This window comes from Dipodomys ordii, unplaced genomic scaffold (assembly GCF_000151885.1).
Source record: "Dipodomys ordii isolate 6190 unplaced genomic scaffold, Dord_2.0 Scaffold6, whole genome shotgun sequence".
Lineage (NCBI taxonomy): Eukaryota > Metazoa > Chordata > Mammalia > Rodentia > Heteromyidae > Dipodomys > Dipodomys ordii.
In genome coordinates this window covers 6,951,448-6,977,872 of record NW_012267222.1, presented here as the reverse complement: position 1 = coordinate 6,977,872, position 26,425 = coordinate 6,951,448, and the positions used below count along the sequence as shown (strand labels likewise).

At 46.9% G+C, this 26,425-nt stretch overlaps 2 protein-coding genes across 2 annotated transcripts in view; one reads left to right on the top strand and one right to left on the bottom strand.

The window, feature by feature from the left end:
- Mtor (mechanistic target of rapamycin (serine/threonine kinase)) overlaps positions 1–26,425 on the top strand; it is a 124,323-nt gene that overhangs the window by 56,171 nt on the left and 41,727 nt on the right. The window contains exons 29-30 of the mRNA XM_013031836.1: positions 21,161–21,236; positions 24,036–24,175. Of these exons, the coding sequence (XP_012887290.1) occupies positions 21,161–21,236; positions 24,036–24,175 (216 nt within the window). The remainder of the gene's footprint in view (positions 1–21,160; positions 21,237–24,035; positions 24,176–26,425) is intronic.
- Positions 14–4,849, bottom strand: Angptl7 (angiopoietin-like 7). Its single transcript, XM_013034261.1, has 5 exons — positions 4,480–4,849; positions 2,072–2,172; positions 1,416–1,610; positions 397–595; positions 14–183 (listed from the first exon to the last, which is right to left on the bottom strand). Exons 1-5 carry the CDS (start codon positions 4,847–4,849, stop codon positions 14–16), a joined length of 1,035 nt encoding a protein of 344 aa, XP_012889715.1.

Sequence of the window (26,425 nt, the reverse complement as noted above, 5' to 3'; positions counted from 1 at the left end):
CAGAGGCCTCCTTTCAGGGCTTGAAGGCTTCGGGGCGGATCTTCATCTCCACCCGTTTGAGGGAGTAGGTGGCCCCATGCCAGCCATACCAGGTGATGCCATCCAGGTGCTTCCTGTGCTCCCCTAGGCGGTAGTATACCCCGTTGAGATTGGAGTCGGTGCAGCAGTTGTACCAGTATCCTCCTGGCATGAGAAAGGATCAGGCTGTATCTCAGCACACCCTCCCTTGAGATTACAGAATAGACTGACCGAGCAGCAGGGAAGCAGACAGAGCCAATAACAATGAAGTCACCAGGGCCACAGCAGCAGCAGCACAGCTGGACATTCTCTCCGTCCTCAAGTGAGACCCCTGGGCTTACACCCACACCTCTCCTCCTCCCTCACCCCAAATCTCACCTTTGCGGAGCTGGGCACAGTTGTCCAAGCAGTTGTCGTTGTCCTTGTCCTTGGTACTGAAGACGGTGTTGTTGTGGTAGAGGAGGGCATCCTTGCCCACATTGCCACTGTAGTTCCCCAGGAAGAGGCGGTAGCTATTGAATTCATTGCTCAGAGCAAAATGGCTGTACTCTGCGAAGCGCATGTTGCCCTCCCAGTCCTGGTAGGGAGAGCAGAGCCTTAGAGAAATGGCAGAGGGCTTCATAGCATCCCGTGCCACTCCTCACTCTCCAGCCCTGTAGCCAGATAGCTTTTCATAGGTATGACTCTGATAAGATTTTTTTTTTTTTTTTGGTCAGTTGTGGGGCTTGAACTCTGGGTCTGGGCGCTTTCCCTCAGCCCTTCAGCTCAAGGCTAGCGCTCTACCACTTGAGCCACAGCACCACTTCTGGCTTTTTCTGCTTATGTGGTGCTGAGGAATCGAACCCAGGGCCTCAGGCTTGCAAGGCAAGCACTCTACCACTGAGCCACCTTCCCAGCCCAAGATTTTATAGCTTGTTACATCTAGTTAGCAAGAGTTTTGAGTCAGATGTACCACATAGACTTAAGTGGTCTTTCTGTGCCCTTTGCCCTGTCTAAAGGTGTAGACCTGTTTCTTCTAGATTGCACTAAGGGATGGATGTGATAAGAGCAATGTGAAGAGACAGTGAGTGCCTTGAGACCAACCAGCATCCTGCCCCAGGCCCAAGCAATGACGGTGGTGTTGTGGCCCCGTTGACACTTGAGCTTGCCCTGTCTGGTCTGAGTCAGCCTTGTCCTGGGCCAACTGCAGCCCTATTTTACTGAGAAATAGGGAAGAGGAGAAAAAGAGAGAAACTTCCTCAACTGTACTGCAGCCTGTCGGGAAGCCATCGCAGTGACTGTGCAGCTCTGTAATGGGTGTGATGTGATATGTTGATGTAATATGAGGCCTCCAGAGTCGGGCATGGATATGTGTGATGGACGTGGGCCCGTCCTGGGACCTCTGGCCTTGTGCTCACCTCCATGTCCACACGGAGCCGTGTTGGCTGTCTGGTGAGCCGGTGGATGTGCTCATTCCCCAGCCAGAAGTCCCCCCTGATGCTGCCAAAGCCCTGCTTGTATTGCTTCCAGTTTTGGTAGAAGGAGACAAGGCCACTCTTGCGTCTCTGGATGATGGTCCAGCCTCCACCTGCAGTCTCCATATCACAGAACACCTGGAGCAGAGGAGGATGCTCTGGTTAGGGCCTCACAGGGGAAGACAGCAGGAGCTGGCGGGTGTGTGCTTCACCACAGCCCCTACACTGGGGAGCTGAGGCAGGGTTGGTGACATTATCCTCAGCTGGCTCAGGAAGAACTGAGAACTTCCAATCTCCCCTTCACTTCTCTCTCCCAACACCCTGAGGAAGAGCTGTTTGAGGGCATGTTGAGATGAACTAATGACATGATGGCTATAGTTACCGAATCTTTTTTTAGAAGACTTGGTGTTTAGTTGATAATGATTTGAAAGGGACCAGACAGATGCCTGGATTTAGAGAATAGAGGACCCATAAATTGAATGCTTGCACAGCTCTCCAGTCATCATGTGTTTTTGCCTTGTGACAAGCCCTGCTGTCTGTATGTCTTTGGGCTGGAGAACCAGCCATGGGAAACGGGTAGTGGGCTGTAGTAACCTCACCTCTAGCTCAGGGCTGCCCAGGAATTCATCGGGAGGAAGCTTGTACACTCCAGAGATGCGGTAGTTCTTCTGGTACAGGGACGAGCAGTCATAGATAGCATCTGTGAAGGGGCATATGTAGGATGAGTGGAGGCTCGGGCTCTGGGTGGGCAGGTGTGCCTGCTGCACCAGAACTGTCTCCATTTCTATCTCAACATGCCATGGTAATCCCCAAACACTGTCCATTAGGAAAGGTGGTCATCAGGAGACTGGGCTTTGCTAGTGGTGGGAGGTATCAATGGGACAATGAAACAAGTTGTTTCAGGTTATGTCTGAGGAAAGTGATCCTGCTGTAGTTGTAGCCCTGATTCTAGAAGTGGTACAGCGTGTGAGGGCTGCTTGATAGATGGCCCTGTGAGAAGCATCAGACTTCTTGGACAGCCACCTCTATTAGAGAATGAGGCATGAATATGTCAGAAGGTCTGGTCTGTTTTTCTTAATTTGTTTTTGCTGCTGTTTTGCAGCAAAAACTCAGGGACTCAAACTTGCTGGGCAGGCACTCTACCACTTGAGCCATGCCCCTAGCCCATTTGCTTTTGTTGTTTCTTGGAGTAATAGCTACTGTCACCTGGGTCCTAATTAAAGGAGATGGATTTTACAACTTTCTCTCTCCCCAGTCTTAACCATTTTAGGTGCTTAAGTGAACATCAGGGCTCCAAGGAACCCTTTGAGGACTCCCCAGAAAGCTTTGTTAAAACAAGGAAATGAGATTGTCCAGTTCTCTCTTCCGGGGTTGATGTAAATACTTTCTTGCTGAGCTTGGGGCTAACTTCTCTGTGCTGCTGGGTTTGGTCTTCATGTTCCAAATAGCAAAGTGGGTTTTGAAAGAAGCAGCTGCTTCTGATGGGAATTAGAGAGCAGGCGCTTGCTATCAGGAGATGCTTTCTGCTTTCCATTTGAGCTGGGATCTTTAAAAAAGCACAAGTGTGGCAAATGGCGATGCTGCCATCACGGGAATTGTCCAGGGTGCTCCAGTCCCTTCTGATAGAGCAGCTGGAGGAAGGGAGAAGGAGGCAGTCTACTCTCAGAAAGTCCCAACTTAACTTGGTCCAGGGCCTACATATTTAGAGTATAGAAATGACCTACTCCTAGCTCACAGAGAAGAAAAAGATTGTGTCCTGTGCAAGAATAAGAGGCCTGGCAGGGGAGCTGCATTGGCTTCCCAGAGACCCTGCCTTGGGATGAGGAAAGAGCCCCAATCTAGACCAGCAGGAAGTGGCATGATCAGATTCCCCGGCCTAGCCTGGCCTTCCACCTGTCTGCTTTCATCTCACAGACAAGATCAAGACTCACCTGTCTCAAAAATGGCCTAAGAGTACCTTTTTAATCCCACAGTGTCAGGAAGTGATGTGTACACATTTGTTTAGAGAGTAGAATTTTCAAGCTTAACTTCATGTTAAAACTTTTCCATTGTTTGCACTGAGGGCATCCAGGGACTTCCTCATCGAAAAGTAGGCATGTCTTCCCCTTTGTCTTTCTTTATAACGCAACCAGCAGCCTTTCATATTAGTAAGAAATGATGTACCAGTAGGATATGCTCCTTGCAACTAATATTTTCTGATAATTTTAGAAAACCACACTTACCTCAAACAGTAAATCTATGCCAGGCTAACAGCAGCTGAAAGTTATTTTTCAAAAGAAAACATTAAAAGACTTTATTTTTGGCCACTAAAAGAGGCCACATTTCACCATTGCATTTACTTTTTACATTATTTGGGAGAAGTTTATTTGAAACTAAGGAGGAAAAAAAATTGAAGACTAGGATTAGGGAAACCCAAAGAGCCTGTCCTTTACTGAGCATCAAGGGCTTCATCAAAAAGTCTCTGGACAATGCGTCTACTTTTAATTCTGAGCCCTGATAGGAGATGGATTTTCAGGAAGAGGAAATAAAATTACATAAATGCCCATTTCCAGGAACTCTTCCAGACCCTTGTATTGAATAATATTCATGTAGTAATGAATGGAATTCCTTCTTGTCTCTGAGATTGAGTACAACGTGTCAGCTCTTGGTAAGGAAGTGGCATAGCTGTGTCACCCAAGGCGAAATTAACTTTGCCTCCAGCACTTGCTGTGTGACTTTGGGCCAACCAGGTCATGGCTCAGTGCCTCCAGGCAAGAATTCATACCTTCTCGCTTGCTGAGACACTGTATGATTAAAGCAACCTGTGAACACACTAGCCAACACAGAGCACTAGATCCAAAAGAACTACTCCATAAGCCTTCACTGGGGGGAAAGTGCAGGCTACCAGAGCACCGCTGCCCTGCAGTTAAGCTGGTGAGTGTTTACCTAGCACCCTTCTGTGACTGTGGAGCCCCCCAGCTGCTTGGCTGGGAGGCGGGGCCCAGTGTGAGGACCCGCCCCCCCTTACCTGCAGAGGTCTGTGTGATGGTCTGCGCCGCCTGCAGCTGCATGATGTCGATCTGGTTGTTCATCTCGGAGTACTTGCTCTCAGCATCTGTGAGCCGCGACTCCATGCGCTTGCCGTTGCTCTCCAGCTCCATCACCTGCATGACCACACTGACCCAGTCACTCTCCTGCTTCTTGCTCAAGTCAGCCAGCAGGCTGCTTAGGTTGGCCACCTGGGCTCTGAGCTCCTTCATCTCCTCGCAGCAGATGGCTGCTTTCAGCTGTGCAGGTGTCTTGCGCTTAGGGGGCTTCTGCAGCCACACTGGGTGACCGACAAAGGCCACAAGGAAGACGCAGAGCCAGGTCACAGCTGAGAGGTGATTTTTCAGCATCTTTCAAAGGCCTGAATGTGCCCTCTGGAGATCCTGCAGAGTGAGAGCGGGTCTTAACGTTTCTCTCTGGATGGTCTTCCACTTGGCGTTTTTCTCTCTTTGCTCTTTCTTAGTGTTTCTCAAAGCTCAAAGTTTCTGAAGGTGGAGCCTAATGGATATCTTACTGCGTTCTTCCCAGGCCTGAACACTCCACCAAGTCAGCATCTTAAATATTGTTTGTGCCTGCACCTCCACCCCACCATGGCCCTGTGAGGGCCTTTGGCCCCGCCCACCACATCTGGGAGGGTCAGGTGCTTGTTGGGTGAAGTCAGTGTAGGCTTAGGCCAGAGGAGGGGAGGAAGGAGACAGGGCGAGTCTTTCTTTCCTTGCTTGCACAGTGTCTGGGCTCAGAAGAGGACTTGTATGTTTTCCAGTTTCGCCTATTAGATTATGCCCCTGCCAGCCACTGGCTCAGCTCTAATGCAGGCAGGCTAGATCAGAGGAATTTCCAAATTCCATCCTGAAGGTTATATAACCATGGGGTGAGGGTGAGGTAGGCGAGAGAGAATTGGGAATAAGAGTCCGCTCATCCAGGGAGGCCTGCTAATGTAATCCATGCTGTTTACATGAGGCTCTGGTGCATCTTGGCATCTACTGAAGGTGCTTTTAACAAGGCTAGATGTTCCTTTCTCTGGCCTTGTGGAACCTGAATCGAACTTAGGAAAGTTCTAGAAATAGGAGGCTAAAATAAGTATCTTAGGAAGCAAAGAAAAGACTGCCATTTGTATCCTTGAGATGGTCTTTCTTTTTACACATTCTGTCTTTCCATAAAAGAGTGGGCCAGTATTCGCTTCTCGCACTGGCTGTTTTGCAAGGAGGTGTCAGACGTCTATAGCAGAGACGAAAATGCAGCCACGCAGGCGTGGTTCTGGGATTGGCTACCCACGTTTGGGTCCATCTTTAGGCACAGCAAACAGGCCCACCCTTAGCCTGTGGTTCAAAAACGTGAAATGTATTAAAGTGTGGAGAATAACACCCCTTTATCCTGGTGAATCCATACCAAGAGTCTCATTTCCCTCCTATACAGTGTGAGTTGTAATTTTTTGAAGCATAGAAATAGCTGTATTCTCCAGTGTGTACACAGTGAGTTCCTCATACAGAGATGGAAATGTTTTCTCTCCTGATTATCAACTCTTTTTTTCTTTTCCTTTTCTTTCTGTTTTTTGTTGTTGTTGTTTGGTTGGGGTTTTTGGTTTTTTATTGCCAGCCCTAGGGCTTGAACTCAGGGCCAGGGCACTATCCTTGAGCTGCTTTTGCTCAAGGCTAGCACCCTACCACTTGAGCCACGGTGCCACTTCCAGCTTTTTCTGTTATGTGGTACTGAAGAGTCAAACCCAGCACCTCATGAATGTAAGGCAAGCATTTTACCACTAAGTCACATTCCCAGCTCAGTACCAACTCTTTTATGTGATTTATAATTAGAAATTAATCTCCTTTACTGATAGATGATTTTGTATCTGAAAAATAGGGCCATTGTCATTTTTATTGTTTGTTTACAGTCTGTTTTTGTCGGTCTTGGGGCTTGAACCCTGGGCCTGGGCTCTGTCCCTCAGCTCTTCAGCTCAAGGCTAGCCCTCTACCACTTGAGCCACAGTGCCACTTCTGGCTTTTTCTGCTTATGTGGTGCTGAGGAATTGAACCCAGGGCCTCATGCATGCAAGGCAAGCACTTTATCCCTGAGCCACCTTCCCAGCCCCTCATTGTCATTTTTATATGCTATACTTGAAGGACACTGCTCATCTGCAAATGTGCAAACATCCTAAAATAAGTTTTTCACTGAGACTATGTACAAAGGTCCCTCTGTCCTTGAAACAGTAGCTCTGCCTTTGGAACATATGCTTGTTGTTTTTCTGTGAGGGACCCACTGAGGCCATACTTGACTATTACTACTCAGTTCCTCCTCGAAACACCTGACGCTGGCTGCTCTTCCTGCCACTGCTCCCCAGAGCCCATCTCCTTCAGGGTTTCTAGCTCCTCAGGAAGTGCTTTCTATTCAAGCAGCTGGAGTTACCAACCTGTTTTGGGTTTTTTTTGTTTTTATTTTCCCTAAGTCAGTAAGGAGCTGGGCATTGGTGGCTCCTGCCTATAATCCTAGCTACTCAGGAGGCTGAGATCTGAGGATCGCAATTCAAAGCCAGCCCTGGCAGGAAAAGTCTATGAGACTCTTATGTTGAATTAACCACCAGAAAAACCAGAACAGTTGCTGTGGCTCAAAGTGGTAGAGCGCTGACCCTGAGCTTTTGCACTCAGGGACAGTGCCCAGACCCTGAGTTCAAGCCCCACAACTGGCACAGAAAAAAGAAAAAGAGGGCTGGGAAGATGGCTCAGTGGCAGAGTGCTTGCCTTGCATGCATGAGGCCCTGGGTTCAATTCCTCAGCACCACATAAACAGAAAAAGCCAGAAGTGGTGCTGTGGCTCAAGTGGTAGAGCACTAGCTTTGAGCTGAAGAGCTCAGGGATAGTGCTCAGGCCCAGAGTTCAAGCCCCATGACCAACCAAAAACAAAAAAAAGAAAAGAAAAGAAAAAAAATTCAATTGGGACTAAGATGGACCAGGGTTTGCATATGCATCCTTGGGAGTATGCTGCTGGTACCCTTAGAAGCTTTGTATTCTGTGTCCAGAAGAAATTCTCTGCTGGTCCCTGCTGTCTCTTTTGCAAATGTCTGGCTCAGCTGGGCTCTACCGCATTTGTGGGGTCCAAGGAATTCACTGATGATTAGCATCCTCCCAGGTTTACTAAACTCTAGAGAGCTCTTCAGAGAGATCTAGCCATCAATAACATGTTGCTTATTAGCAAGCCACATGCTGCAGAAATGCCATACACCATGATCGGATACAACATCCAACATGACCTGCTGCCCCGGGACCCCCTGAAAGCAGAAGGACCTAAGACTTTGTGGATTACCAGTCAACTTTTGGCGTTAGGTTTTATTTTTGAGTTCAGGGACTTTGCCAAGGGATCATTCTATAGTTTTTATTTATTTATATCAGAGCCTGTTCCAAAAAGGGTCTTAACTTGGCTTATTCTACAGTTAGATATAAAGAGGAGGGAGAGAAACTAGGGAAAGACAGGCTCAGTGGTGGCAGCCCAAGTACACATATATCTCAGTGTAGCGGTTACATTAATCCAAGTCCACCCACATACCACTGAGAGGTGCTAGTGAGCATACTTCAGCCTCACAGATTTCTGCCTCCTCAGCGGCTACCTCCTGTAACCATCTGGAGAGATGGCTTAATGGAGTACTTCCACATAAAAATAAAATTCCCTTACAGTGGGTACCAAGGCTCCCTCAGGTGACCTTAGATTATTTACTTGCACACGTTTATTTGAAAGGTCTTTTGCTGTTACGGCTCCTGTCCTGTTACCTGTGATGAGAATATATCCACCTTTATGTTGCACAGATGAATAAGTTCCTCTGTGAAAGCACAAAAGGCTTCTACCTCCCCGCTGATTTTTTTTGAAGCTGAATTCCATTATGATTCAGCTTAGTCCACACTCTGCCCAGGCTAGGTCAGACCAGCAAAAGAGATGAAACCTGCTTACAGTAAGCTGAGAGAAAAGCCTGGGGAAGTTGCTAGTGCCTGCCTGGCTGTGCCACCCACTGGATTTATATAATCATCCAAGCCCCAGCCAGAGACAGAGGAAAACAAACTAGAGCTTTGAGTTACTTTCAATGATTGAATCGAGAAGCCCCCTCCCTCCCTTGGGGGAAGCTTAAGCATAGGCAACTGAGGAGAGAAGACAGGTTGTGGGGTAGAGATAACAAGCAACTGTTAGCTTGGGACAGAGCTGAAGTTGTTTAAATATTAGCAAACTGGGAGGGGTTGTAGGGAGACAGAAGGGAAGACTAAGCCAGGGGCCAGTGGCTCACACTTATAATCCTAGCCTCTCTGGAAGCTGACACCTAGAGGATCTTGGTTCAGAGACAGCCTAGGCAGAAAAGTCTGTGACTCCCATCTCCAGTTAATGAGCAAAAAGCCCAACTGGAGCGGGGCTCAAGAGGTAGAAAGCCAGCCATGAGCAAGCAAGCCAAGTGAGCACAAGGACCCTGAGTTTAAGCCCCAGCCTCTTGGCTTTATCACCCGTGGCTGGTGCTCTACTACTGAAGCCACTCTTATAGTTCCATTTGACCAACATTTCAACCCCAGCTACCAGCCGTCTGACTCCCCCCTCCCAACTCCAGTAACTATTGTTCTACTCTAATTCTGTGATTTCACTTTTTTAGATTCCACATATGAATGAAATCATGCAGTATTTGTCTGTATCTCACATATTTCACTGGATAGTAATCTCCAGATTTGCCCACATTGTTGCAAAATATGCTGATTTTTAATGAGAAAATTTAAAAGGAAGAATTATACTACTAGATATGGAGATTTATCATAAAGCTGTAACAAGGCAGTGTTTTTCACACAAAAATAGACTGGGGAAATGGAACAAAATGAAATGTCCAGAAACACACATGGACGTGCAGTTTGTGAGAAGGTAGCACAGTCATTACGACAAGCGCAAGGGGCGGCCATCAAGCCTTCCTCAGAAAAACCTCCGTACCTCACATCCCAAGCCATACAGCTTCTATAGGGTAGCCTAAAAGATGGGATTTTCTTTAGCAACTGGCGATAATCCAAGATTTCTTGGATACCAAAAGTCTTGAGAACAAAGGAAAACATCAAGAGGTGCTAGAAAAATAATCATTACTTTCCAGTAGAAGGCACAACAGAGTATTAATTTCTTTTTTTGTTTTTTGGGTTTTTTTGTTGGTCATGGGCTTGAACTCTGGGTCTAGGCACTGTCCCTCAGCTCCTCAGTTCAAAGCTAGCACTCTACCATTTGAGTGACAGTGCCACTTCTGGTTTTCTGGTGGTTAATTGGAGATAAGAATCTCATGGACTGGGCTGGGAAGGTGGTTCAGTGGTACAGCGCTTGCCTTGCATGCATGAGGCCCTGGGTTTGATTCCTCAACACCACATAAGCAGAAAAAGCCAGAAGTGGCGCTCTGGCTGAAGTGGTAGAGCGCTTGCCTTGAGCTAAAGAGCTGAGGGACAGCGCCCAGGCCCAGAGTTCAGGCCCAGACTGGCAAAAAAAAAAAAAAAAAGAATCTCATGGACTCTCCTGCCCAGGCTGGCTGTGAACTGAGATCTAGGTCTTTTTTTTTTTTTTTAAACTCTTCCCAGGACTTGAGTTTGAACTCAGGGCCTCATGTTTGCTAAGAAGGCCTATCATCACCTAAGTCACCCTCCTAGCTCTTTTTTTTTTTTAACTTTAGTTTTGCTTTAGTTATTTTTTTGATTAAGGCCTTAGGCATTTTCCTCAGGCCTGCCTGATCTGTGATCATCCTACTTTTGCCTTCTGTGTAGCTGAGACTATAGACATGAGCTACTGTACTCAACTCCTCTTCCTTAGTTATAAAATCAAAGCTGTAAGAATTGGAAGAGTTGGGCTGGGAAGGTGGCTCAAGTGGTAGAGCGCTTGCCTTGCATGCATGAGACCCTGGGTTCGATTCCTCAGCATCACATAAGCAAAAAAAAAAAGAAAGAAAAAACCGGAAGTGGCTCTGTAGTTCAAGTGGTAGAGTGCTAGCCTTGAGCTGAAGAGCTGAGGGACAGCGCCCAGGCCCAGAGTTCAGGCCCCACGACCAGATTAAAAAAAAAAAAAAGAATTGGAAGAGTTGCCAGGCATCGGTGGCTCATGCCTGTAATCCTAGCTACTCAGGAGGCTGAGATCTGAGCATCTCAGTTCAAAGCCAGCCCAGGCAGGAAAAGCTGTGAAACTCATCTCCAATAAACCACCTAAAAACCGGAAATGGCGCTGTGTTTCAAGTGGTAGAGTACTCACCTTGAGCTGAAGAGCTGAGGGTCAGTGCCCAGGCCGAGTTCAAGCACCACAACCGATAAAAATAAAAAAGGGAAAGGGCTGGGAAGGTGGCTCAGTGGTAGAGCACTTGCCTTGCATGCCTGAGGCCCTGGGTTCAATTCCTCAGCACCACATAAGCAAAAAGAAAAAAGCCGGAAGTGGCGCTGTGGCTCAAAGTGGTGGAGTGCTAGCCTTGATCTGAAGAGCTGAGGGACAGCGCCCAGGCCCAGAGTTCAGGCCCCACGACCGGACCCAAAAAAAAAAAAAAAAGGGGAAAAAAAAATTTGAAGAGTTGAGACAATTTGTTTGAACCTTCCGTTTTTTACTAGTTGTATAAAGGAGGTTTTACTGTGACATTTCCACACATATACACAATATATCCTGATCAGTTTCAACCCCTTTCACCCTCCTTTATCCCACTTCCTCCTTTCTTAAAACAACTTCCAACAGTTGAACACTCTTCTTTAATTAGTAACTTGAGCTAGCATCCTTAACATATCATTTCTCTGGAAACCAGGAGTTCAAGTCTCACCCTTCTTTCTTTACTTGTGAGGACGAACACAAAGGGCCGCAGAGCAATTGGAGGAGATTCAGTCCCACTGCTATATGTTTGGGTGGCCTGTATCCATGGCATATCTGGTTGTCTCAGCCTACATCATCCTGAGGGGTCACGTGTAGCAGCTAATGTGGCATTTCCCCATAAAACCAGCCTTATGCTCTGGGCAGCCTTATTCCCCATACTTTGTCCAGGAACCAAACATTATCCTGTCTGTACGGAGGGAAGCTGATGCCCATTACTTTGTGATTTAAGTTAGTCAGTGAATCCAAAATGAGATCCTGTGAGCAGTGGCAAGCCAGTGCCACAGGGCCATGCCCTACCTTAGCTGCCACTGAACTGCAGGACTTCTCTTCGGGCTAGACTCTCTTTACCCTGGAAAACAAGCCTGTCATTCTTTAAGAATGTCAGAGGTCTTTGCCAGTTGAGCCTGAGCAACCAGCTTATGACAAGAGTGACTAGGTTTTATAGTGTTAGGGCTCCAGGCTGGATGGGAGAACAAAGCTCACTCTGTGTCTTAATTGTAAACAGATGTTTCGAGGTGTCACTATGGGGCCTCTTGGAAGTATGAGCCCTGCTTTTTTGAGTTGTTTCTTGGCTTCTAGAACACGTTTGCATTCCTGTTGTTTTCCCATACCTCTGCTGGAAGAAATGCACTCGGTCCCAGAAATGAGGAATTCCTCCCATCAAAACAATATGTCCAAGCCAGTTGTCTGTCAGGAGGCTGAGATCTGAAGATTGTGGTTCAGAGCCAGCCCAGGCAGAAGAAGTCTCCTATTAGCCGGCAAAGTGCCAGGCTAGAGTATTGACTCAAGAGCTAGAGCACCCACTAGGAGCAAAAAAAAAACCCTAGTACAAAACAGACAACTCTGGAAAGGAGCCATGTGCCTCCTCCAGTGAGGGCTAGGGTGAGCCGAGTGGATGAGCATGCCCCACGTTCACGCCAAACACCATAAAAAATTACACCTCGCCCAAGTAGCATGACAGTCATTAGCTGTGTAGTGAGAGCAGAAGCCCAAGTTGTATCTTTCAGGGTCCTTCTTTTAGAACTCAATTTAGGTTCATCCTCACCCAACAGATGCTGTCTCAGCGGTCAACAGGAGAGCACACACTGACTTCCTGCTGCTCTAAAGACTTCCCAAAGTCTTTAGACTTCACCTCATAGCTTCTTGCCTTCTTAGAGTATCTTACAAGCCCCAGGGGCAGGTAGCTGACATCAGTGGAGAGTTATACAAAGGGAAAGGTTCTGAGGTTTCTGATGAAGCCGGAGGGCTTTGATTGCAGCGTGAGACTTTGCAAAGGGAGAAGCCTGCTGTCTTGCACGAGTCGCCTTCAGGAATAGGAATGCCAGAGATCTGATGGTCCTGCTCACCTGGGGAGTTGGAGAATCTGCTTCTGATCTGTGTGGCTGCTGTGCAGAGAACATTCAACAGTGCCGGAGTGCTCCACCTCCTGCACCTTGTAGCTCTTGACTCAGAAAAGAAGTGTGGAAAAGTGTGCATCTGAGAATCGAGGAAATGCAGTGAGCGCTGGGCTGTCTTGTGGCCGCCTCTGACAGTAGGTGCAGTCACAGTGGAAGGTAGGGCTGGCACTTCCACTCTCCAGATTCTTTTGGGTAGTTCATTGTCCATGAGTCTTGGTAATCCAGTTGTAGGCAGGGGTCATCCTACTCTTCCATAAGCATTTTTCCTTACCAAAAGGTAGAGGCATGGCTTATGTGGTAAAGCCACACCAGCAAGCCAAGTAGGAACAAGGCCCTGGGTCCAAACTTTGATATTGGGAGGAAAAAAGAGTAGGTATAGCTTTTCAGATCCCAGAATGGGCATCATTATTCCTACAGCGTGGCCCAGCTCTAGCTCACATCTACTTATATGTTTAAATCTAGAGCATCGGAAGCTTCTAGATCATTAGGCGCCAGTTCATTTTATTTGTGTTTCGCAACTTCATATGATAGACCACTTCGGAGTTCTTGGACATCCAGAAACCAAGCAATCAGGACTTTACCCGAAGTATCCACTGGGTTCTGTCTCAACCCTGCCCCTGCCAGCTCTTTCCTAATAGTCTCTCCAGAGCTCTTCCTTCCACTCTGGAAATGAAGATGCAGAAAGGGGGAGCAAACTTCAGGCATCGCCAGAAAAGGAGCAGTGCACATTGTAGAATCAAAAGATAATGGCCAATTTGTCAAGAAGTGTTGACAAGGAAGATAGAGTTGGAAGAAATTAACTGGCTGACATGCTGGGAGCGATGTGCTTGCCAGTAGCTCCCTAAATCAGCCAGAGTTTTGGGAGTGCGACAGCCATTCATCATTCTCACAACACACCTCCAACAGGCCCTCAGTGGGGAACCCAGCTAGCACAAATCCGTGCTTCCACACCCCGAAGCTTGTATCACTCTATGCTTCCTGCTAGGAGGTACCAAAACCACAAGGGCCTGAGACCAGCCAGGAGATGCCTCCTCTCCCAGGAGTGCAGAATGGATCTCTGAGCAGAGAGAACATGGTGCATGAGCTCATGAGCAGCATTTCCTGGTGGCCTAGGCCTAGCAGATGCTCTTCTTGGCCAGCTGGGGTACTACCAGTGGGTGACCCCATTACACCGCCATTTAAAGGGATTGTGAAGAGCCTGAGTGAAGTGGAGAGTGCCTGTGTTGTGACCCCAAAATGACTTTTTTTTGAGACTGAGTCTCTCCGTAGTCCATGCTACCCTCGAACTCCTGATCTTCCTGCTGCCGCCCCTGGAGTGCTGAGATTATAGGTGTATGCTGCCAAGAGTACTAAATGTCCCAGCTTTAAAACACCATAATGGGACCAACCTTCTCTTCCTTAATGTGCAAAAAAGGACTAACATTACTTTTTCTAAGTTCTGACCCTGCCAGGCCTGTGCTCTTTTCATCCCTGGACTCTGGCTTTTGGATGTCAGTCTCCTCCATCTTCCCTCCTGCCCACGTTCAAGCACCCTATCCCTCCTTCCTCCACGCCACATTTCAAGTTGTCTCTCTTTGCCTTCACTCTTTTCTGCTGTCATTCTGCTTGAAGTTAACTCTATTCAAAAAGGGGCATCTACCCCTCAGTGCCACGGACCACCTCCTATTCCCAGAGCTGACTGATGAAGATCAGGGGCCACACAACCCAGCTCGCCCCGCCTGCGTGCGGGCATCCAAGTGTTCTGGTTCTGATCAGATGTTGGGCCCAGAGCTAAGCCTCAGTGCTGAGAGGAGTGACAGGGGATCTGAAGTGATCCCTACTCTATTAAAATACAAAACAAAACAAAAAAACACATGCAGGGTCCAGCGTGGCTCATCGTGACTGATCAGAACGCCCCCCCTCAGACCAGCTGCAGAGCACGTGTCACCAGCCAGGTGCCAAGGGAATTCAGAGAATTCTTCCCTGACAGAAAACCAAATGAAACACAAGACAGTCTGAACTAGCAAGAAGGTCCAGAGCCATACGGGAAGCCAACGGGCACTGTGCTCGTAAATTCCTGCCGGGAGCGCCGGGGAATCCCAAGCATTCCCCCCAGATGTGCCCCGTGTGCCCAGCGCACCTTCCTCCTGTTCCAGCATACGTGGACGGGCTGCCAGGCCTGTTCCTGTCATTCACTGTCCATCCTGAGCCCTCAGGGCTGAGACCCAGGAAACCCCTCAGGGACAGAAACAAGAGTCGGGATTGCTTTGCTGTGGGTAAGCACTTAGAGCTTTGAGCAGATAACACCTGACTCAATGTGCCACGAAGAAGGCCAAGGGCATGGCTCAATGGGGGTAAGCCAAGGTCCTGAATTCAAAGTCCAGTCTCCACCCCCTGCAAAAGAAAAACCACCTGGGAACAGCTTGGGTAGGAAGTCACAGGGGTCACGGGTCACAGCTTCTCTGCCTCCAGTCCACAGGGCACCTGGCAGGCAATGAGCCACCTACCCTGGGCAACAGACTTCCAGGAGAGGAGAGGTCCTCGTGTAATCTGCTTTGTCTGTTAAAGCATCAAGGCAGCTCATCAGTTCACTCAGCTTCAGAAAGAACTTTCCTCAGCTGCTCAACAGTATCTTCCTGCTTGCTAGCCCTGTAATCCCCCCTCCTTTAGAAGAAATTTAGTATTGGGGTGGGGAATGGAACAAAACAAGTACAGCAATTCCTCCACTGAATTCCCCCCCCCCCCCCAGTTTGCTCCGGTCTTTCCCTCTTCATTGCTTCCTAACACCAAGTTTGTCTCTGCGTTCTAGGCTTTATTTTGCAGACAGAATTTATTTTTGTGAGCTCTGTGTGCACAACTGGGTGTTCTCACTGGAAAATGGAGAATAGAAACACGCTCCTCCAGGGGTGAAGAGGGCGTTCGGCATCAGCACCTCCTAGTTTTTGCAAAGTCTTGTGTTAGCATCGTCATTGCCTCTTTTCCTTCTTGCCTCAGTGCACTCATCAGTCATCATGGAATCCTGTGGTCTCAGCACTTGGTTGCTGTCCGATCTTCATGGGCCCACCATTGGTAGGGTGGGGTGTGGATGATTAGACCTCCTCTGCTGTTAGGCTGGGCCTTGGAGCAGTTTATCCTTTGGGTTAATAGAGAAAGACTGAGGGACACACCGAGAATGATGCTACACTTGATTTTAGACAAAAGGCAGGCTGGGAAGTGATGCAGGGAGTATTTATACCACAGGCTTTACTGACACCTGCAGCTGCTCCATGGGAGAAGAGTACCTCAAGGGGCTTAAGAGCAAAGGAGAGTTCTTCCCAGGAGCTGCACCTCTTCTCTCTCCAGGCTCCTAAACCACTGCCAAGGTTAAAGGGGAAATATTTCTTTTTTTTTTTTTTTGTGCTGAGGAATAGAACCCAGGGCCTCAGGCATACAAGGCAAGCGCTCTACCACTGAGCCACCTTCCCAGCCCCCTTGTTGGCTTTTGTGGTTATAAACATAGCCTTGCATGATGGTGAGCCAGATGTCCAGACTTTCCTGCCCAGGCTGGCTTTGAACCACGATCCTCAGATCTCAGCCTCCTGAGTAGCTAGGATGACAGGCATGAGCCACCAGCACCTGGCTAAATGGGAACTATTTCTAAGAATAGTCTGTGTTACCCAAATAAGCAAGAGTGCAGACCTTGAGTAGGCCCTTATTTCTCCTGAACCTTGCAGCCTTAACCCAAGGAACCTGACAGCCTTTAGCAAGCTGCCCTGGCAGGCGAGCTATGGTAGCATACTGACTGATGTTGGAAGCTTCGCGGTATAGTAAAGATTTCTGAAAGGCCAGGGGAATTGTGGGATGGGAGCCAGAGAACCACGTGTGAGTGTTAGCCAGTGTCAATGAGGAAGCCATTGCCCAGACCAAGTAAGCTCTCTTCTTGTTGGCTTTTTTTTTTTTTTTTGGTCCGGTCATGGGGCCTGAACTCTGGGCCTGGGCGCTGTCCCTCAGCTCTTCAGCTCAAGGATAGTGCTCTACCACTTGAGCCACAGTGCCATTTCCGGCTTTTTTCTTTTTGTTTATGTGGTGCTGAGGAATAGAACCCAGGGCCTCAGGCATACAAGGCAAGCGCTCTACCACTGAGCCACCTTCCCAGCCCCCTTGTTGGCTTTTGTGGTTATAAACATAGCCTTGCATGATGGTGAGCCAGATGTCATGGAGCAAGAAGGCAACATTAAAGTCTCAAACAAGATGACCCTTGATCAGCAAGAATTGTCTTCTTCAGGTCCAAATCTAAGATGAGGAAATTTAATTCCTCACACTGAGCTCACTTGCTTTTCTTTCTTTTTTTTTAAATTTTTCCTTCATTTATTTTTTGAAATGTTTAACTGACTGATTATACAGAGGCATTTTTTTGGGGGGGGGTCCGGTCATGGGGCCTGAACTCTGGGCCTGGGCCCTGTCCCTCAACTCTTCAGCTCAAGGCTAGCATTCTATCACTTGAGCCACAGCACCACTTCCAGCTTTTTTCTTTTTTGCTTATGTGTTGCTGAGGAATTGAACCCAGGGCCTCATGCATGCAAGGCAAGCGCTCTACCACTGAGCCACCTTCCCAGCCCTCACTTGCTTTTCATGAGGATGTTCTTGTCTGTTTAGTCAAAGTTGGCTTCTTGTTGTTGTTATTGTTCTTTTGTTTTGCAGAGCTGAGGCCTGAACTCAGGGCCTTGTGCTTGCCAGGCAAGTGCTCTTCCACTGAGCTAAATCCCAATCCCCACAGTTGGCATTTTTTACCAAGTATTTTTACTGCTAGACAAGTTTCTTGTGAGTCTCAAAGTATAACTGGAAGTCTCACGGCAGTGTTAAAGATTTGGTCACCCCCGCCACGCCTCCCCCCCCCCCGCGTCCCCCCCCCCCCCCGGTTAAACCCCTACTGCTTTGTCCTCCCAACCCTGCTCAGCTTCCTCGCCTTGGTACACTGAGTGGGAAGCATTGCAAAGATGACTTATTTGGACTTTCTCCTACGGGAGTTAGGGGCATATGAGGAAGTTTCATTTTTAATTTGCAGTGCTTTGCTGGTCTGTCCTTAGAGGAAGAATTTCAAAGGCATCGCAATATTAAAGTAAAATTTGAATTTCTGCTATGAGGTCTCTAATCACTACTTCCTGATTTTGATTACTTGTTGTTAAACTCTCTCTCTTTTTTTAAAAATATAATTAGTGGCAGAGAAGATTAGAAAGAGGCTTTTATTTGGTTTTGATTGTTTAACCACAGTGTCAGCGAGCCCCCAAAATGAGCCAAGCCTTAGTTATGTTTATAATTTGTTCTTAAAAATAGACTTTGTTCTAGAACACAACACTGGAACTCCTGGATCAAGTTGTTGGAACTCCTGGATCTTTATGCTTACTTCTTAGAGTTAGCTTGTTTTATCTTTCTCATCAAAACAGTTTTGTTCTACCAGGAATAGTATATGCCTACCAAGGCCATCCCAAGAATCCACTGAATATAGTTCAGACAGTATGTAATTACATGTTATATACCATACCATCCTGGTTTTCAGACAAATCTATACCTCATCATGTTAATTATAAATACAAGAGCTCATGGTGTGCACTTGGGGAGCTGAGGCAGGAGAATGGAGAATCAAAGCCAGCCTGGGCTATGTACCGAGACCTTGTCTCAAAATAAAAGCAATTATTATTGCTGAGCATCAATGGCTCACACCTGCAATCCTAGCTATTCAGAAGGCTGAATTCTGAGGATTGTCATTCAAAGCCAGCCTGGGCAGAAAAGTCTGTGAGTTGGCTTTTTTTTTTTTTTCTGCCTGTCTCTCCAGCTTTTTCTGAGTGGTTTATTGGAAATAAGAGTCTCACAGACTTTCCTGCCCAGGCTGGCTTTGAATTGTGATTCTCAGATCTCAGCCTTCTGAATAGCTAGGATTATAGGCGGGAGCCACTAGCACCCAGGCTTGCTGGCAACTTTTATCCTTATGCAAAAACAGATTGTCTGGCCTACATTTAGAACCTGCTAAGAAGCTTTCTATCCACTGTGTCATGTAATTCTCTGATGACTGAAGAAGACAGTATGAACTATATTTTAAAATGAGGAATTTAAAACTCAGAAAAGGTGACCTGTTATAAATGGCAGAATTAGAGTTCCAGCAATGTAAATCCAAGTCTCTTGACTCCACAGAGAGACACAAGAGCACTCCAGATACTGTGGGGACCCCACCCTCCAGATTCACTGTGATTTACAGTGGGGGGGCCCCCTGCCCATTGTGAGGCACTTTTCCCATAGTAAGAGAGGCTCCCAGGGCTGGGAGGATGGCTCAGTGGTAGAATGCTTGCCTTGCATGCATGAGGCCTGGGTTTGATTTCTCAGCACCACATACGCAGAAAAAAACCAAAGTGGTACTGTGGCTCAAGTGGTAGAGTGCTAGCCTTGAGCTGAAGAGCTGAGGGACAGAGCCCAGGCCCAGAGTTCAGGCCCCATGACTGACCAAATAAAAAAGACAGGCTCCCCTTCCCTTCCCCTTCCTGTTCTCAGGGATGCAGGAGGCGGCCAGGAGGTAACAGATGGAAAGCCTGAATGTGCTTTGTAAACACAAACTATTAGATTATTACTTTCACAAATGTTAACTTCTTTAGTTCATCAGAGTTCTGGGCAGGTCCTTCTCAGTGGAATTTTTAAAAAATTAATAACATTTGTCACAGTATTACCACATTGAACCTGAATCCTGGCATTTCCCCCAAAACCACTAAAAATTAGTTCTATTCAAGAAGACAGTTTGTCCCCATGGCAGTGAGTGGACAGTAGTACTCATGGCAAACTAGATTCTTGCTTATTAAATCAGTCTAGATTCCCAAGTTGGTATGTCACATTTTTTATGTAGCCCTACCAATAAACAAATCTAATCATTGTGATCCTGTGACCCTCCTCCTTCTCTGTCCTTCCACAACTCAAGCTGTGTTTAGTTCCTATTAGAACAAGGGTCTAAGTCCCACAGCCTTCCTGTTTCATGACTTCTTTCTAGCCTCTCCGACTAAACAACGCCAGGGGCCAGGCCTTCCAGGGGCAGTGGCCAGCAGCCCTCATATGGTGCCTGTCTTCTAGCCCCCTGGGCCCCACCAGCTTGCAGATGACACTGTGCACTTTCACAATAGGGCCAGCCCAAGGGACTCTCTATAAGAGTTCCTTTACGCCTTCCTCAGACCAACTGGAGGTCCCTGAAGAGGGACCAAGGAGGCTTCTGAATTGGAAGTGTGCTTTGTAATCATGAGGCATGAGATTATTATTTCACCAAAGTTTTGATCCTGGGAGGGGGACAGTCAGCATGGCTGCGGTCTTGGCTCCAGGGTTATGGCTTGTTTCATCGGCATGCATGGCTAGCCTCAGTGACACCTGTGTGGGCATAAATGCTTTTTGTAAAAAAAAAAAAAAAAAATTTAATACCAGTACCAGCAGTTGAACTCAGTCTCGGTGCTTTCAGCTTTAGTCTACCTCTCGAGCCACAGCTCCAGTCCTCTTTTGTAAGCTTAGAATCCAACCATTTTGATTAATTTTGTTTATTCCTATTACTGAAAACAACTGATGAGAACTAAAGTTTAAGCGTTCAGATGGATCCATAGGGTCATGCACGACAACATAGAGAATCTGGGATCCAAGCTTTCTGATTTAAAAAAAAAAATGGGCATGTGGGGTATGGCTCAATGGTACAGCGTTTATCTGGCTCTTAAAAGGCTCTGGATTTCAGCCCCAGCACCAAAAGAAAAAAGAAGAGAGGGAAAGAAGGAAAGAAAAGAGAGGAAAGTGAAGAAAAGGGAGGGGAAAGCAGAAGAAGAGAGTGAAGGAAGGAAAGGGGAAAGGAAAGATGTGTTGTCTGATTAAGAACATCTGAGAGAAAGCAATGCTGAGTGAGGGACAGGCCCAGAGCATCAAATAGTAGCATTCTTTTTGCTACTCTGAAATCAGGAATGGGCAATCAAAAGTCTTTGATCAAACCTATAATCCTGGCTAATTGGGAGGTGGAAGGTAAGAGATCATGATTCAAGGCCAGCTCAGGCAAAAAGTTTTGGAGACTATCTCAGCCAATCACCAGGCACAGTAGCACACCCATCTCTTTTACACCCAGCAACACCTGGAAGCACAGGTTCAGAGGATTGCAGCCTATGCTAGCCCAATATAAAGGGAGACCTGAGCTCAAAAATAACCAACAGGAAAAGGGGCAAGAGATGTAGCTCAAGTGGTAGCATGCCTGCTTAGCAAACTAGAGGCCTTGAGTGCAATCTCCTGTGCTGCCCCAAAATATTCTCAGATGAAACCATGCAGAGTGAGCTTAGTGGGCAGTAACATATGATCACTGCTCACCTTGCATCTGTAAAACCTTGTCCCCAGCCTGCTGGGGAGCCATCAACCCCATGTCCCCACACCTTCCACCCTGTCTAGTCTTGCTAGTGTAACCACCTCTTCCTTTTGTTTCCTCAGCATTAATAATAAGCTGCAGCAGCCCGAGGCAGCAGCCGGGGTGTTAGACTATGCCATGAAACACTTTGGAGAGCTGGTAAGTGCCTCATTCCTTTTGGGAAATCAAGAGGTAGAGACATGGCTAAGCAGCCACTCATCTGCCCCTTAAGAAAACTAGTTGGCAATTCGATTGTTTTCCCCTTTTTGTAACAGTCTAACTCAGGCTTAAGGGTAAAAGAGACAACAGCTGTCAGGACTACATCCTTACTGAGCATCATCAGAACACCGTGAATAGCTCTAACACGTGCCTCGCCCTCTGCTCAGTGCTCCCTGTACCTTCTCTAATTCAGTCCTCACCAGGACACTCTGAAGGACCTACCATTGTTAAACCATTTGGCAGATGAGGAATCTGTGCACCCAACAGGTTCAAGACCTGTCTGACCTAACAGAACAAATAAATAGAAGAAACAGAACTTGAACCAGGCTGGATTGGTGCCAGAGCTGGTATTTAACCTGAGCAAAGTTGTCCTTGTAAGCTGTGGCTGATTGCATTGTGTCTGGACCACAGTGAAAACTGCAGAAGAATCTGTAGCCAATTCTCCCAGAAAGAAAAAAAAATGCATTTTCTAATTAGACCTGATATTAAGGCACTTTCTGTTCCATTATTGCTTAGATAGCTGCTGCTTCATTGCCAATATTAAAACATTCCCCTTACTCCTTGGGGTTTTGAGAGGGTATTTTGATAATCCCAGAATTATGAAGCACTAACTTAATCAATTTAGCCTTGAATTCCTTAAAGACCAAGAAACTCTGAGGCCATATGTTTGATGAGGAGCCTTTTATTAATCGTGTGGATTACTTACATTGGTTTGCCTTAATCAAGAGCCAAGGGGTGAGAATGCAGAAAATTATGAATTCTTCAAAGGTTTGGTTTTTTTTTATTAGATTGCCTAGGATTTTGTCTTGTACTGTGCTAGTAATTTGGACTGAAACTTTTAAGGTAATCCTTGAGCACATATTATTTGTCACTAGACTAACACAGTATCTTCGCAGATGACAAAATGGAAGGAAAAATGTTCCATCTATCTTTGCCATAGTACTTGTTCCCAGAGGGCAGAAAGTACCCTCAGAAGTAGTGTATACCATACTCCATCCGGGCCAGCCTGTACTCAGCTGTCATGTCCCCAGAGCTTAGACCCCAGTACGTGCTAATGGAAATACGGGCTACAGCACATGCTGGGCCGTAGGTGCTCTGCCAACAGAATGCCTATAGTCCAGTGCTCAGAATGCCAGCCATAAAGGAAAGTGTCTCCATCTCGAGTTCTAAGGTGGCCATTAGCCCTGGGATTATTGCTAAACTGTGGTGAATTTTCTGTTCTATTTAGGTAGCTGAATCATATTAAGCTTGACAATGGTTGGCTTTTTCTTGGCAGAGCCTGTGCTTTCTCAGCACAATTTATGCAACAGGAATCTCATTAGAATTTTATGTGATTCATTGCCTAAACCTTATAGTTTTCTGCAATCCATTGCAATTCACAATCTCCTGCCCCCTGCTTGACCTGTTCCATATGCTGCTCCCGCTACTTTCTGATGGTTCACGGAGTGTGTGCCACGCATTAGTCACCTGCTCCTTGTGCAGAAATCTAACCTGGGAAATTTACCCGGGCTCCATTTTAGCTAAGATTTTACACTTTCTCTGTCAGTCACTCTTCTGTCCCTAAGTTCTGTCTTACATTTAGCCGAGGAGAGAGGCATTAGTCTAGGCAGGCGAAGGAGGTGGATCTTAGATAGTTTATCTTGCACAGAGCCATTATAGAAATGCATGTCAAGACTAGTATTGGAGAAAGGCAGTCGGAAGCAGGGACAGCAGAGGGCATTGGCACTGCCAGTCCTCACTAGGAGGACGTATAGGTAGCAATATGTAGTAGAAATGACCTTCCTTCCCCAGATCAGGCAGCTCAGCAGAGTGGTCATTAGTGTACAGACCACATGGACATCAATTTTATTTAGAAAGAGGAAGGTAATGGGAGAAACTAATATGGGCCCTGCATTCTGTCTTGCACATTCATGTCATTGTTAAAGAACACCCTGGAGAGCCACTACCCTGGTCTAGTGGAGAAATAATCAATTACTGAGCTGATTAAGGCCAGAAGACAAACTGAGGTGGAAGGCAGAAGGCAGGCATGGAAAACACATGGAACGGAGTCCCAGTCGAACGCTTGAAGCCCGTAGAGTGTCTTGCTCAAGTGCACAATCCCGTCGGCGTGGCACTCCGTCTGCCAGGGCAGTGGAATCCTGCCTTTGGCCCTGACGCTGGAAGGGTAGCCAAGCACCACACACTGGACGGGAGACTTGCTGGGGGAGGGGAAGGTTGCCCAAAGAATTTTAAAAGTGGTAGAATTCTATTGTATTTTAAGTTATTTCCTGAACGCTTAAAAAAAATGCATGAAGAATTCAGAGAATCAGGAACTTTTAACAGTGAGTTGTTTGAGAAGTGCAGATGTGTCTGTCATGTGTGCTGACCTTCCTGGCCTCAGGAAAGCGGCTGCCATCTCTGCCAGGCAGCCCGACATTCCCACCTTTACAGGAGCTCAGGTTGAAGCCCACTGTCCCTGTCCTCCTGGGGTTCCAGTGACCCCTAGTCAGGACAGGAAGTGGGGCTGGGGGTGGAGCGTGGCCTGACACGTGCTCTGAGTTTAATCTGAGGATCTGAACTAGCCTTTCCACCTCCACGCAGCAGCCCACCTCCAGATACCCAGAAATGTTCCTCAGATCAAGCCCAGACCTACCGTGATGGCCACGTGTCGTGTGCACCACAGACCACCCGAGGAAAGAAGCTGTGCGCATGGCCTCTTGTTCTCTGTGATTCACGGGCATCTTCCTTTCCAATTTGCAGGAGATCCAGGCTACCTGGTATGAGAAACTGCATGAGTGGGAGGACGCACTCGTGGCCTATGATAAGAAGATGGACACCAACAAGGATGACCCGGAGCTGATGCTGGGCCGTATGCGCTGCCTTGAGGCCTTGGGGGAATGGTGAGCCATGTCCACCATGGCCATGGTGGCCACGGGAGACTTGGTTTTGTTTGTTTTGGGGGGGGGTTGATACTGGGGTTTGAACTCAGGGCCATGTACAAGCTTATCTTGCTCGGCTAGCACTCCACCACTTGAGTTACGCCTCTAACTCTACTTTTTGCCAGTTATTTGGAAGGCAGTGACTTTCCTGTCCCAGCTGGCTTTAAAATTCTCCCTTCCAGATCTCAGCCTCCTGAATAGCTAGCTGGGCTTACAAGTGTGAGCCACTACTCTTGGCTGAGAGACTTATGAGTCTTGCTCAGTCAGTTCTCTCTTCAGGTTATTGCCTTTATTCACTTGATATTTGTCTAGGAATCATCTGTCACTGTAGTCTTTTGAATATCTATTCTGTTTCAGCTGCCAAATAGAAAAGCAGAATGATTTCTCCGAACTGGCATTTGAACTCAGGGCCTCTAACTTGCTTTACCACTTGAGCCATGACCTTCCCCCCCACCCCCCAACAGGATTAGCTGTGGGTGTACTCCTTGTTGCTGCAACTACTTTACTGCTTTCAGACCTTGTCTGAACTAAACTAGTGAAGATCTCATGTTCTTTATCTACAGTCTTGGTTTTTCTTTTTCTTTTCTTTCTGTTTTTGTTTTTGGTTGGTTGTGGGTCTTGAACTCTGAGCCTGGGCACTGTCCCTCAGCTCTTCAGCTTAAGCCCTCTACCACTTGAGCCTCAGCACCACTGCTAGTTTTCTGGTGGTTTATTGGAAAGAAGAGTCTCATGGACTTTCCTGCCTCTGGGCTGGCTTTTGGTTTTTCTTTTTCTTAGGTCCTGGGGCTTGAACTCACGTGTGCAATGTCCCTGGACTAATTTGCTCAAGGCTCCACCACTTTGAGCCACAGCGCCCCTTCTGGTTTTCTGGTAGTTAATTGGAAATGAGAGTGTCACAGACTTTTCTGCCTGGGTTGGCTTTGAACCACAATCTTCAGATCTCAGACTCCTGAGTTGTTAGGATTACAGGCATAAACCCTGCTTTTCTTCTTGTTATAATGAGCTCTTGCTAATAACACTTTTAGAAACAGGAATAGACTGTCCTCTGTGAGCACTTTGCCTTTATAGGCTATTGCTTACTTCATGTATAGCGCTATGCCAGGATAAAGGATATCAAGAGAGAGAAAATCTAGTCTCTTCTGTGAAGGTGATGAGCCAAGTTACTAAAGCTAAGAAGTTATCTTGCTACACCTACTTTACATGTACTTTTTTGGAAAAATAATCATTTTTATTCCTCAATCTAAAGGTTTTTTGTTTTTGTTGTTGTTTTTCAGTCCTGGGGCTTGAACTCAGGGACTGGGCACTGTCTCTGAGCTTCTTTTGCTCAAGACTAGCACTCTACACTTGAGCACAGCGCCACTTCTGGCTTTTTCTATTTATGTGGTACTGAGGAATGGAACCTAGGGTTTCATGCATGCTAGGCAAGCCCTCTACCACTAAGCCACATTTGCAGCCCCAATATAAAGTCTTTAATATGCCAGACAACCATGGTTCATGCCTAGAGTTCACTGAGAGCTGAGATAATGGCTGAGAGCACCAGCCTGAGGCAGATAAATCCACAAGACTGTTATCTCCAATTAACCAAAAAAAAAAAAGCTGGAAGTGGGAGGTATGACTTCAGTGTTAGAGCGCTACAGACAGTGAGAACACAAGGCTGGGTTCAAACCCAGTCACACACACTCACACTCACATACACATACATACACACTCACACACACACACAGAATTTTTACTGAATCCCAACAGAAGATATTGGGGTGTTTGTATGACTTTCCTGCCTGCCCCCAGAACCAGAGCTTTAACTCATGGCTTTATGCTCACTTGGCTTTCTTGTTCATTGTTGGTTTTCTACCACTTGAGCCTTGCCCCCAGCACCTGTATGAAAATTTAATATCAGAGAATTCAGCTGTAGGCATTGGATCATTCAAAGATAGAAAGAGAGATGTGTAAAATTTTCTAGGCTAAGCATTATTAGGCAGATTCAAAGTGTTGTAGACTTACTTGCATAAACATTTCATAATTCATTCCTATCCAGTCTGTTTCCTGAGTTTATACACAAAAGCTGTTTTAAGTCTGCCGGGTATCGTAAACAGTCCTAACTAGCACATGGAGCTATTTAAATACAATTTAAAATGCATTTCTCAGTCACACTTAGGATCATGAGATGGCTGCTGCCCTGGACAGTGCGCGCTGACCATCTCCTCCCCAAAC

What these genes read in the sequence shown, in the direction of transcription:
- Angptl7 (XM_013034261.1), bottom strand. Translation starts at nt 4,849, where the DNA reads ATGCTGAAAAATCACCTCTCAGCTGTGACCTGGCTCTGCGTCTTCCTT. An exon ending in CATCACACAGACCTCTGCAG is followed by an intron (nt 2,173 to 4,479) that starts GTAAGGGGGGGC and finishes GCCCCTTCACAG; the next exon opens with ATGCTATCTATGACTGCTCG. An exon ending in TGGGCAGCCCTGAGCTAGAG is followed by an intron (nt 1,611 to 2,071) that starts GTGAGGTTACTA and finishes CCTCTGCTCCAG; the next exon opens with GTGTTCTGTGATATGGAGAC.